This window comes from Colias eurytheme, chromosome 22, assembly GCF_061535395.1.
Source record: "Colias eurytheme isolate Ceu_HAF_F1 chromosome 22, ilColEury1 Martin Lab GWU primary, whole genome shotgun sequence".
NCBI lineage: Eukaryota > Metazoa > Arthropoda > Insecta > Lepidoptera > Pieridae > Colias > Colias eurytheme.
In genome coordinates, this window is record NC_143001.1 from 2,238,166 (window position 1) to 2,251,720 (window position 13,555).

At 36.3% G+C, this 13,555-nt stretch overlaps 1 protein-coding gene across 1 annotated transcript in view; it reads right to left on the reverse strand.

Annotated features, from left to right (window-relative positions):
• SP2353 (EGF like, fibronectin type III and laminin G domains protein pikachurin) overlaps window positions 1-13,555 on the reverse strand; it is a 136,055-nt gene that overhangs the window by 74,987 nt on the left and 47,513 nt on the right. Inside the window, exon 2 of the mRNA XM_090114968.1 lies at window positions 12,641-12,783. Within this exon, the coding sequence (XP_089971094.1) occupies window positions 12,641-12,758 (118 nt within the window). The 5' untranslated portion in view covers window positions 12,759-12,783. The remainder of the gene's footprint in view (window positions 1-12,640; window positions 12,784-13,555) is intronic.

The window sequence follows — 13,555 nt, forward strand, 5'->3', positions numbered from 1 at the left end:
CTAATTGGAAACCGTAAAAATGTTACGTAGTTAATTAGCCATTACAGAATACATATTTACGTTGTAAAACCTTACATATTATTTGGTTTGCTTTTGATTATATAAAACTTTATTTAGAACTAGCGCAGCGGTCCGCCCCGCTTCGCCCGTACACGTTTACGTTTTCTCTCCGTAAGAAGTATCCTCGCACTTCAAAGAATATTAAAAAAAAAGAATTAAGGAAATCGGTTGAGCCCTTCTCGAGTTTTGCGCTTACCAAACACATTTTGTAATTCGTTTTTATTAAATTATAGAAATATTGTAGAAATACAATGAGGAGGGGTCTGAAACTAAAATCAATGACGTCTTTAATCAACGCCTTCTATAAGCCACTTATGATTTAATGACGTCATTTAGCTCATCGATGTAGGGAACGGTTGAAATCACGTTGGGGTTATAATCCCTTTATTTAAAACTGTGATACTTATTAGTTACTAGCGGTCCGCCCCGGCTTCGCCCGTGGTACATATTTACGTTTTCTCTACATAAGAACCATCCTCGTACTTCAAGGAATATAATAAAAAAAGAATTATCGAAATCGGTTCAGCCGTTCTCAAGTTATGCGCTTACCAACACATTTTGGGATTCATTTTTATATTATAGATTACTATAATACTTAGTAGACATTTAAACAAATTAATGGAAAAATATTATACTGTCTGTATAACAAGTCTATTGTCTACAGTCTAAGCTTCGTTAACTTTTAGCTGGACGTTAAGAAAAAAAAACCAAATAAAAAATATATATAGGGTATAGAAAACAATAACTTTTGCTCTATCAACTAAGTATTCTCTAAACAAATTTTTTATATTCAAAGAAAGCTTCTACAATTTACAAAGTAAATTCGGGTCTTAAAACAAAAAGTAGTTTGTTAGGAATATTGATGACCGTCACCCAAATATTTGGCAGTTACAGGAAGTCGTAACTCAAAGGAAGGGTGATCGGTACATTTATTTAAACTTTCACAAAATTGCTTTGTAAGGTTATTGTTTACTAGTGGTCCGCCCCGGCTTCGCCCGTGGTACATATTTCGCAATAAAAGGTAGCCTATTGCTCAGGGTCTAAAGATTGTCTGTGCCAAATTTCATCAAAATCGGTCCAGTAGTTTAAATGCGTGAAAACCATACATACATATATACACACAAACCTTTCCTCTTTATAATACTAGTATAGATAATTTATTGTGCTAAATAAAAGCAATTAAATACGCGGTTTAATTAATGAATTATCCTACTATCCTATCCTACTAATATTTAAATGCGAAAGTTTGTGAGGATGTGTGTTTGTTACTCTTTCACGCAAATACTAGTAAACTGATTACAATGAAATTTAGCACACATATTGAAGGTTACCTGGATTAACACATAGGATAGGTTTTATCCCGGAAATCCCACGAGAACGGGAACTATGCGGGCTTTTCTTTGAAAACGCGGGCGAAGCAGCGGGCGGAAAGCTAGTATATTAAATGAAAATAATGGTTATTCTATACAAAAGGCAGTATTCGTAGGGTTGAAATAAACGGAGCGAGTTAATTTAGTTTCTTAAATGACACTAATTGGATACGTAGAATTGTTACATGGCTAATTAGTTAGCTATTATATAATGGTAATTTAACTGTCTCACCCGTCGCCCATTTTGTTATTCGATTCAGGGTCGATCAATACTTAGATATTTTATGGATTTAGCTTTAAAAAATACCTTTCGAATTTACTCAAATCCTCTGTTGTTTCTAGACACTTCACACCTATACATTATTTAAATAAAAGATAGTTAAAAAAATCTCTGTTGAATAAGATAAACTAAAAATGAAATTATTGTATTGTCACCGAATCTTGATAAGTGCACAAATTTTGAATTAAATCCGCCTGTTTAAAGTGGGTCAAAATCGAGTATAATATAAAGGTGGATAAGTGTATACAAACATACAGGTGAAGCTAATAAAAACGTGCAAAAGGGAAGAATCATGTAAAGTTCTAGGCTTCTAATAATAGTAGGTATATTGTACTTTTCGTTGAATATTTCTCAAATAAACCTAAATAAATAAATGTGACAACCATCAAGCGAAGTAGAGTCTCCAAAGTACTTTAAGTCACTAAAATTCCATCTAAAATGCATTTAAAAGACACACAGTAAGTTCTCACACGAAGCAATTCATCTAGATGACAATAAAACTGCAATGGCGCATTTAATTTCAATGAACACCTGTGTTACAATAAATGAAAAGCATTTAACTGTTTATGTAGCTGTATTTATAGCTGTAAGCGAATATGACCGTTATTACAACAGTATTAAGTACGGTTTTATGAAAACACTCGTAAAATTCTAATGATGGTAAGAAAATTGCTTTTATTTCGCATTTTTCGATTGAACCATAAAACTGCTATTACAGCTAGGGCATGCAGAACCGAGTCCGGTTCCAAGTTTCTGAAACCCGGTTCCAAATTGATCTCAGAACCGGGTAGAACCGGGTTACTCGGTTCTTTTATAATACCTAAGAAAAAAATACGAAATTAAACAAAAGTAACTGTAAAAGTACCTGATGGGCCTTTTATTTTACGCGGCTTGTGTCTAATTTTATTAAATTAATAAAGGAACAAAATTTCAATACTTCTTTTTATTTATCAGTCTTATAAAAGGACCTTGTTATCATAATATCACATATTATAAACTTAAACCTTATTCATTCCTTATTCATAAACTGTAAAGCAAAAAACCGGCCAAGTGCGAGTCGGACTCGCGCTCCGAGGGCTCCGCACAAACCTATTTTTTATAATGTTGTAACTTTAAAATTTATGTTTCTAACATTTTCTCCTTTATCTGTGTTATAAGAGTTTACTTTTACCAAATTTAAAGGCTCTGTGTTCATAAGAAGTACCCTGTAGGTTTTGAGTCCCATGCGAATGTCGAAATTTGCGGAAATTTTCAGCATTTACGGCTGTATCTTTTGATGCGTTGGCTTGTGAGTTTGACTTTTTCACAGCATTTGATGCTTGACCGAAGACTTGAGTATTCGATATAAATTTCAGCTTGATACCAAAAACAAAAACATGACTGGATCATTATATGAAACAGTAAAATCAACAGCTTTTCAAAGTAATACACCCGTGGGAAACTTATAGCATCTAAGGTTAGACAACCAATCAGAGCCACGCTTGAGGCGTGGCACGAAAATTCGCTATGCACGTGATTCTGACGTTGCCAGATAGAATAAATTTGTTAAAATAATGCAGCAAAATATGAATAATACTTTATATTTTAATATTTTGGTCGGAACCGGGAGAACCGGGTTTCATACTATTCAGACCCGGTTCTCAAGAACATAAAAAAAACCCGGGTTTACCCGGGTTTTTCGGAACCGGGTAAACCCGGGTGCATGCCCTAGTGAGTGGGTAGAGGAGTGAGTGGGTAGAGGAGTGAGTGGGTAGAGGAGTGAGTGGGTAGATGGAGTGGGTGGGTAGAGGAGTGAGTGGGTAGAGGTGTGAGTGGGTAGAGGGGTGAGTGGGTAGAGGGAGTGAGTGGGTAGTGTGAGCGGGTGGGTAGTGTGAGCGGGTGGCTAGCCTGAACGGGTGGGTAATTCACTCACACTACCCACTCACTCACACTACCCACTCACTCCCTCTACGCACTCACTCCTCTACCCACTCACTCCTCTACCCACTCACTCCTCTACCCACTCACTCCTCTACCCACTCACTCCTCTACCCACTCACTCACAATACCCACCCACTCTGGGTATTGTGAGTGAGTGGGTAGTGTGAGTGAGTGTGTAGAGGGAGGGAGTGAGTGGGTAGAGATAGTGGGTATGTAGTGTGTCAGTGGGTAGTGAGTGGGTGGGTAGAGGAGTGAGTGGGTAGAGGGAGTGAGTGGCTAGTGTGAGCGAGTGGGTAGTGTGAGCGGGTGGCTAGCGACAACGGGTGGGTAGAGTGGGTGGGTATTGTGAGTGAGTGGGTAGAGGGAGTGGGTAGGTAGTGTGAGTGCGTGGGTAGAGGGAGTGGGTGGGTAGTGTGAGTGAGAGGGTAGAGGAGTGAGTGGATAGAGGGAGTGAGTGGGTAGTGTGAGCGGGTGGGTAGTGTGAGCGGGTGGCTAGCGTGAACGGGTGGGTAGAGAGGGTGGGTATTGTGAGTGAGTGGGTAGAGGAGTGAGTGGGTAGAGGGAGGGAGTGAGTGGGTAGAGATAGTGGGTATGTAGTGTGTCAGTGGGTAGTGAGTGGGTGGGTAGAGGAGTGAGTGGGTAGAGGGAGTGAGTGGCTAGTGTGAGCGAGTGGGTAGTGTGAGCGGGTGGCTAGCGACAACGGGTGGGTAGAGTGGGTGGGTATTGTGAGTGAGTGGGTAGAGGGAGTGGGTAGGTAGTGTGAGTGCGTGGGTAGAGGGAGTGGGTGGGTAGTGTGAGTGAGAGGGTAGAGGAGTGAGTGGATAGAGGGAGTGAGTGGGTAGTGTGAGCGGGTGGGTAGTGTGAGCGGGTGGCTAGCGTGAACGGGTGGGTAGAGAGGGTGGGTATTGTGAGTGAGTGGGTAGAGGAGTGAGTGGGTAGAGGGAGTGGGTAGGTAGTGTGAGTGAGTGGGTAGAGGGAGTGGGTGGGTAGTGTGAGTGAGTGGGTATTGTGAGTGAGTGGATAGAGGACTGAGTGGGTAGAGGAGTGAGTGGGTAGAGGAGTGAGTGGGTAGTGTGAGTGAGTATGTAGAGGGAGGGAGTGAGTGGGTAGAGATAGTGGGTATGTAGTGTGAGTCATTGGGTAGTGTGAGTGGGTGGGTAGAGTGAGTGGATGGGTAGCGTGAGTGGGTGGGTAGAGGGAGTGGGTGGGTTGAGTGAGTCGGTAGGTTAAGTGAGTGGGTGGTTGAGTGAATGAGTGGGTGAAAGAAAGCATTTTCAAAACATGTGAATGTGTTTCTTAAATGGGATCCTAAAGTATGTTGTATGATACTTATACAGGGTGTCAGTTACAGCTGTACTTGGTATTAAAAAATAAGATCAACAATGCTCTACCTAAATATTAAAAATTTTACCATCGCTTTATACCCTCAGTATTATAAATAACAAAAAAACTTTTAACGTTAATTGAATAGTTTATTTTGCTGATAGTGTCCCTGCCAACTTATTTCATACAATTTTCGTCGTAAATTTTCATGCAGTCATTTTAATTGACGTTATGTTAACCAATACAGAATCAGAAAGCTGTGAAACCGACCTCTAGAACGGTTTTTAATAATCCTCATTTTTAAAAGCAACTGCATAAATATTCCAAATACATAAAGTAGTCACTAGTACGGTTATAGATTACTAAATAGTTACATTATTAGTTAGGTATGTAGGTAGTTACTACGCGACGTAAGTACAATGACATAATATTGTCAACTAAGTATATAATATTATGTCACTGTATGGATAGTTGTCATCGGTGTCCGTATTTACTCTGTGGTTGTCATACTTTGTCGTATATCCATTGGTCCCTCGAGGCTTAACTTCCCCTTTCCTACGTCACCTTGAGAACACCATTAATGAATTCTCCAAAGGTCAAAGTTCAATAATACGTAACTGAAAATATTGATTTGTTAATACTTTGAATATAGTTTAGAGTCTCTAAATCTTTAGTTCATTTTATGCGAATAAAACATTATTTAAATGTATTTTACCCCCCATTACTTACAGGTGTAGTGATAAACGTACATAAGTTAGATTGATATAACCGAATATGTATAGATTAAAAGTGATTTCACAACTATGTACGTCTCATAAAATATTTCATCTCATTAAGAGGATTCGTCAGAAACACTAAGCTAGCAATGGCTTTAATGTGATCTTAAATTTAAATATCACAGCTGTTCTTGCATAATTTATGCGCGATTTTGAAGTATGTTCGCAATTTTCAGTAGCTGCTGAATTAATTATACCTATACTTTATCACTAAGTTATTCACACAAGCTTGCAGGCGACAGATAGCGATAGTTTTTGGTCGTTTAAACGTGACTGTTCATTTGATGTTAGTATATTGGAAGTGTATTTTATTAATATAACTAACTTTCCGCTCGCTTTGCCTAAAACCTTATAAATTATATTATGCTTAAACCTTCCTCTTGAATTACTCTATCTATAAAAAAAATCCGCATAAGATCCGTTGCGTAGTTTTAAAGACCAAATATATATAGTGACAGAGAGCGACTTTGTTTTATACTATGTAGTGATTAAGTCATTGGTCGATTCAATTTTATTATATTACTAGCGGTCCGCCCCGGCTTCGCCCGTGGTACATATGAAAAATAGATGTTGGCCGATTCTCAGACTTACCCGATATGCACAGAAAATTTCATGAGAATCGGTCCACCCGTTTCGGAGGAGTATGCAGACTAACATTGTGACACGAGAATTTTATATATAAGAAAGATTAAACCTCAAATAAGTGTGATGGCCAAGTCTACCTACATATATCACACGTGCTCGCTATTACAAATAATAAAGAGGAATTAACTTAAATAATGAATACCATCTAGCCTTGAACTTTATTTCTTCTTGAACACGTGTAACATCGTCAATAACTTTTCCATTTATAACATTGTATCGATTATATCTATAAGTATTATTATTCATTGTATACAGGGTGGAAATTTCCTTTTGAAATTAAAGAAATTCCTCCCTGTATAAGAAACTATATATACCTATGTAACAGGTAAATTAAATAAACAATATATTATAGTTTTATATCTAAAGTATGGATTCCTGACCAAGCAAAATAAAACACAGCAAACATAAAGATATTTAGTGATAGGTATTTATCCACACTCTATCCATATTCTCTGAATCGTAAAATTGTTATTATCTAGAAATCAATACATAAAGACATTGGGGCATATCAAGCACATTTTTACGGTCGTAAAGAGCATTCTTATCTTCTTGAAGAATGCCGTAAATACTGAAGTTCTCTATACCACAGAATTACGAAGGAAAATCTTAGTTATTTCCCAAATAATTATGAAGATTTCGTGTTGTTATTTTCAAAGTTTCCAATCAATTTATACTTAGATCAGAATAAATAGCATTCAATCAATCAAAGTCGTAAAATCTATAAAGTATCACGTCTTTATCCAGTCAATTTAAGATAATAGATGTACGAACTTGGAAGCGGTGAAGTTTGGAAGTTTGCAACACCGCAATAAAAGTGCTCCGAAAGGTCAAAAGTATTTACGTACATTAAATGATTAAGAGCCTTCGTAGATCGTATTAGTTTATTTCAAAACTCAACCTAAAACACCATGTAGAGTCATGTTGTCTTAGTAATTTGTTTTTATTACACACACACACATAATACACGTAAAAGTCTGTCGTTAATTCAAACACACACAATATTATGTACTGTTTGAAAGCGTCTCTTCCATACCAAATGTACAGTTAGATAATAATTAAAATTGACAAACGCCATAGACTTTAAATAAAGACACACGTGATTTGAACCACATCACAAGCCACATGATAGTGATAGAAAAGCTCGTTTTAAAATCCCAAAGAAGCTCGTGAATCATTGATACGTTACAGTCTTTGAGAACCTTTTTGGAAGCACAAACATCGCTTCAGTTCAGAAACACAACTTCGAAGCAGTTCCAAGCAGGAATAAATTTGTTACATTAATATTTCGTCCACGCAAATTGGAGACGTAGTTTCCAAATAAATGAATGGTAATTTTCGTTATCTAAATAAAGAAAATAACATCGAAAACTAAGCGAAAGAAACATGAAACATTCAAAACACGTGCTAAACGGGATTATAATTTGTATTATGCGACACGATCGCGATATCGTTATACAATTTCGGTTTGATAATAAGTAAACATGTTAAATCTATAATTCTGGATATTATAATAATAATTATAGCTCCATTATCTATGTATTTCACTATCACTACATAGTATAAAACAAAGTCGCTTTCTCTGTCCCTATGTCCCTTTGTATGCTTAAATCTTTAAAACTACGCAACGGATTTTGATGCGGTTTTTTTAATAGATAGAGTGATTCAAGAGGAAGGTTTAAGTATATAATTTATTAGGTTTTAGACAAAGCGGGCCATATGCCGATATGGAATCTCACAGCACGTGTAACTAACATAGGTAATAATGATTAAATATCCCTATTCTCTCTATTATTTCTTAATATAATATATTATTTTATGTTGTTTCAGGTTATATAAACCTCAGATTATTTACTGTACAAAGTAAATAGAGTAATTGCTAAGGAACGTTATTTTTTGTCCAAACATTTCTTACCTTCAAAAGAGATAATATACCTTCATTCATATTGAGGACGGGTTGATACCGAGAATTGGTTCAACATCAAAAAGGAAGCATACAAGTAATTTAACATCCAATAATGTTGTTACGTCAGTTCATCAGACATCAGTTGAAAAAAGCTTTTGGTAAAGATAACCTTTTATATACTCGTGAAAGTACGTCTTATTAACTTTTTGATTCAACATTGGTTATTTTAATCATTTTTTATATAATATGTTATACCTAAGTAATTTAATAATAAATTATATATGACTACCGTGCGTACCGTACGTACCGTACCATTAATATTTCATACCATTTACGTACAATTAATATTTTATATGTGAGATTGTAAGGTATGTATTTTCTGTTTTCTTACTTGAATAGTAGAAATTTAAATATTTACCGGTTGCAAAGATTATCGGCAATCGAAATTCATGAAAAATTGTCGATGCAATGTGATTAAACAATTCCAATAACGTTTTTATACGTTTATGTTTTTAGCTTGGAACATAAATAACAAAATAACTTAACTACAAATGTTTGTAACGATATCGTATCGAATGGTGTAAAAGCACCGATTATCGTCCGGGGCCGTTGGGAGAGCGTTGATTAAAAATGTTCTGTTTGTAAACTTTTTGTATAATCGTTTGCCGTCATTGAGACTAATTAAGCCGGGATTTGACAACCCAACTCTGGTGTAAGGGCGCTAACAAAATGTTTCAGTTTATTATGACTGTAACTCGATTTGTGGTATTTGCTTTGCTAACTTTATTTGTTTTTATTTGAGATTATAATATTCGGCAGAAATAAACGTGAAAGAAATGTTTAAACCTTTATAAATTACAAAGTTGACGGATAGTGTGAAGAGAATACAGGTTTAACAACCATAAAAAACGAGTGAGTACCCATAATATTACGAACGTTTGAAATGACAAATTGAAAAGGCTTAGTAGTCAAAGAACACATTACCCTTTTTTTACGCCGGAGCTTGTTCGACATGCCACTCGTAAATTATGAATAATGGAAGTAACAGTTAAAAATACGATCGTTTTATTCTCTATTTCCCGCCAAATTGCTCGAATTTGAATGTTTGTAGTTTGTACCCGCCTTAATTCTGTTCTAAAATCTATGTATAGTACAGACCTAGTATAGTTATATAGTATCTGTGGTGCAGACTATAAAAAACGAACGTCGAACATTTTCAAAATTCGAAAACATTTATTCCTCACAGATTTTCCGTAATAAGCTTTGTATTAAGGTTATTGCTGTTTCCACGGCAAATAGTATTATACGCTTCATTATAGAAGTACAATAATTAGTGACGGCGAGGCATAACTCAATTACCTTCGTTATACAGCTGGGAGTTTGTAGTTACGTGTATCTCTCCTGCTGCTTTTGTTACTTATGTACATTGAATTTAATATTGCAATTAAGGAATTTTAGCAATAATATTATCTAGTATATATTTTAGAACCGTTCAGATCCCAATTTTAAATTAAACTTTCTACTAAAACTAGTTGTTACATTGAATAAATTAAACAACAAAGATGAACAGAAATATTTTTGTTGATTGCTCAATTTATTTCTAAGCCATTTATGGGCTTTGAATGAAAATAAGAACAGACAAAAGGTAATGCATAAAGTATTTTCTTTTTATTTCATCTAAGATAAAACGGTTCGCCGCGGGCGGTCGAAAGTGATAAATATTTTATTTAGACTGAATTTATACCTTTAGTTCATATTTGTTTGCAGACAGATTATATCAAAGTCTGTTCACTTTTTAACCAATATTTTTATTCAAAGAACATCTGAGTTAACTCAATTTTACTAACAAGCGTTTTTGTTCAATTAAAACAGAAACCAATCCGAAGCTAAAGAATGCTTTCACAACAAAGAGCTTTCTCGAACATATAATACAAAAAATAAATAAAATGAGACGCACAAAGAATAGCAAGCGTGGCCATCAACGAATCCTATTAAGATGGTACATAAACCTCATTTTTATTCAATATAAATAACGGTTATTTACTTATGTCTGGGGTGAACCATATTTATGATCAACGATATCGAGTTATAATGATACAATATTCTGTAAGAAAGGATCTAATTAAAATGAAGGCGTCCCCTTGTGGGTAACAGGCAGGTGCATTTTGCGTCTGTTTCACTGATCGATTTTCTTACGGGCATACGGTGTGAATGGCGATTACTGATTAGTCTTTTGCTACACTGAGAAAGTTTCTCAAGTATTTTATTTCTATTTTCCTTAGTATTTTCAATTTTGATAAAAGCATAGTTCAAAAGAAAAAAAAATATATTGAGTTCGAAATGCACAAGTAACAAAAAACAAATAAGATTCAGTACTTGACTATAAATCCATACTAATATTATAAAAATACGAAAGTAACTCTGTCTGTCTGTCTGTCTGTTACTCAATCACGCCTAAACTACTGAACCAATTTTCATGAAATTTGGTATGGAGATATTTTAATACCCGAGAAAGGATAGCCTACTTTTTATCCCGGGAAAATGACGCAATCCCGGAAATCCCACGGGAATGGGAACTATGCGGGTTTTTCTTTGACTGCGCGGGCGAAGCTGCGGGCTGAAACCTAGTAAATTATATTATTAACAGTAATGGTAATATTGCCGCGGCCGCAAGGAAATTTCTAAAAAAAATACGATACGAACACGAATCGTACGAATACGTACGATTCGTGTCATTATTGACGGTTGTTCGTCAGATGAAATGACCATTAATGCCGGTGTTCCTCAGGGATCTGTCCTCTCAGCGACTTTATTCCTTCTGCACATAAACGACCTCCTCAAACCCAACATGTTCGGTTATGCAGATGATACTACTGTCGTAGAGAGGTACCTATCCAGCGCTCAAGCTTCTCAGGTCAGTATCAGATTTGAACGGGAGGCCATGATTTCGCGTATCAACTCAGCCCTGCTGGACGTCACGAATTGGGCCAATGATAATCTGGTTGAATTTAACGCTACCAAAACACAGGCATGTCTTTTTACTGCGAAGCGGAATCCACTTCACCTTTCTCCTTCTTTTCATAATGTACCGATAGCACTAACCCCCAACCTCGAATTACTGGGTATGTCGATTTCTGCAAATCTAAACTTCCGTCAATTCATTGAATCCAAAGCCCAAGTAGCTGCCAAAAAGCTTGGCATATTAGCAAAAGTGAGACATTTCTTCACACCGGCACAGCTCCTTCAACTCTACCAAGCTCAAATTCGGTCGTGTGTGGAGTATTGTAGTCATCTTTGGGCGGGTTCCGCCAAAACTCACCTTGGTGCTTTGGAGTCAATGGAGAGACGCGCTTGCAGAATCATTGGCGATCCCTTATTAATTCGTCGTGGCCTCCAAAGTCTAGACCATCGCCGGCAAGTAGCATGCCTATCGGTTTTCTACAGAATTCATTTTGGTGAATGTGCGAATGAACTCCACCACCTGGTTCCATCTTCCCCATTTCTTCACCGCACATCTAGACGGGGACTGGGATTCCATCCCTTCACAGTCGACATTCCTCATGTACGTACGCAGCGTTATGCAAATTCTTTTTTCATCCGAACTGCGAAGGAATGGAATTCTCTTCCATCGTCGGTGTTCCCCGTAGACTACAATATCCAGCTCTTCAAGTCCAGAGTGAATAGGCTTCTTCTGGGTAGACGTGCTCCTAAATAGATCGCATCACTGCTTTACATCAGGCAGGATAGCGGTCAAACGTCTACCTATTTACTATAAAAAAAAAAAAAAAAAAAAAAAAAAATAACGCTTTCTGACTTACGTACTTACTAGGTTTTTTTTTTTAATTATGAGGGTTGAACCGCTAGCAAAATCACTGCAGTTAATTAGTAACTGACTCACTCCAGTACTAATTTATAACCAATTACAACAGATTTAGGAATCGACCCAGCTTTTAACGGGAACCTTAATGTAACTTAATTATCTACTATGGTGAGAATATCAAATGTTTTTATCGAGGTGTATTTTTTGGTTTTAACTTTGAAATAAAATGACATGTCGCTGTTAAAATGATATATTCGTAAATTGCCTCTTTGGTGATAATAATTGTTAAAGAAACTAAACGATACTAAATACTTTATCAAATACCAATCAAATTTTAAGTTTTAATTGAACTGTTTTCAAATATGTAATACAAATCTCACTTTGCATTTGCCGCCATTTTCTTATGTACAGACCATACAGAGTACAGACTTAAGTCACCTTAAGTTTTCATTTCTCACGCAATAAAATCTAATTACTTTTTCTTTATCGCATCGTGTATAGTGTTATTTCGCTATAACAAGTTCAAAAATTAAAATATCTTACCTTGAAATGCCGCTTCAAACAGCACGGGGTCTTGCGTCGGCGCGCGCGAGTTTGCCACCGCGAGCAGCGCGGCGAACAGAGCGGCGAGCGACACCCGCGCCATTTCACACCATGACATTTCCACCCATGCTCCGGTCGGCTCACTGCAAAAAGTTTTTTTTTTTATTCTCAGTGGGTACAAGGCTCACATGTTTTTTTTCTTAAAAATGTAAAGATACAGATTATAACACAGTCATTTCGTAAGTACAGATGATAAAGAAAATCGATGAAAATTATTAAATACAGCTAAGAATTTGTATTTATGCTATATTGCTATTTTATAAACAGGAAAAAAACTATGATTATACTCGTAGTTCAAGAAGCACAACCTTAATCAAAAGTTTGTACAACATACGCCAGCCATTGTACACACTCATTTCATGGGAGCACCAATAACTTGTAAGTTTTCCAACTGTGCACAACCAAAGCTATAACACGCAGGCCGGATTCATTCGAGTTCTGACCCTTTCGCTTTACTGAAATCGCCTGAATACAATTCACTTACTTTTTATCTTTTCGTAGTGCAAAAGGGACGTGAGTGTGACGCTTTGTTCTTAAATGCTACACCGTTTCAACCGTTTGTGAAAAATACATCAACAGAACTTAGCATTCACATTCACCATGTTTTTCTGTTTACTAGGAGGTCAAATGAAATTAAAATTTTAATTGTTCATAATTTTAGAATATTGAGGTTCACTATTATTACAAACTGTAATTTATGCGAATATCATCCGTGTTTATTGGGACGCAATTATCGATACGACATTATGCAAATGGTGAAAAATTAACAACAATGCAAGTTTTGCATGAGTTTTGCTTAAATGTAGCATCAATGCGCTTTTTGATACACGATTAACGAGTATAATGAGTTTTCTT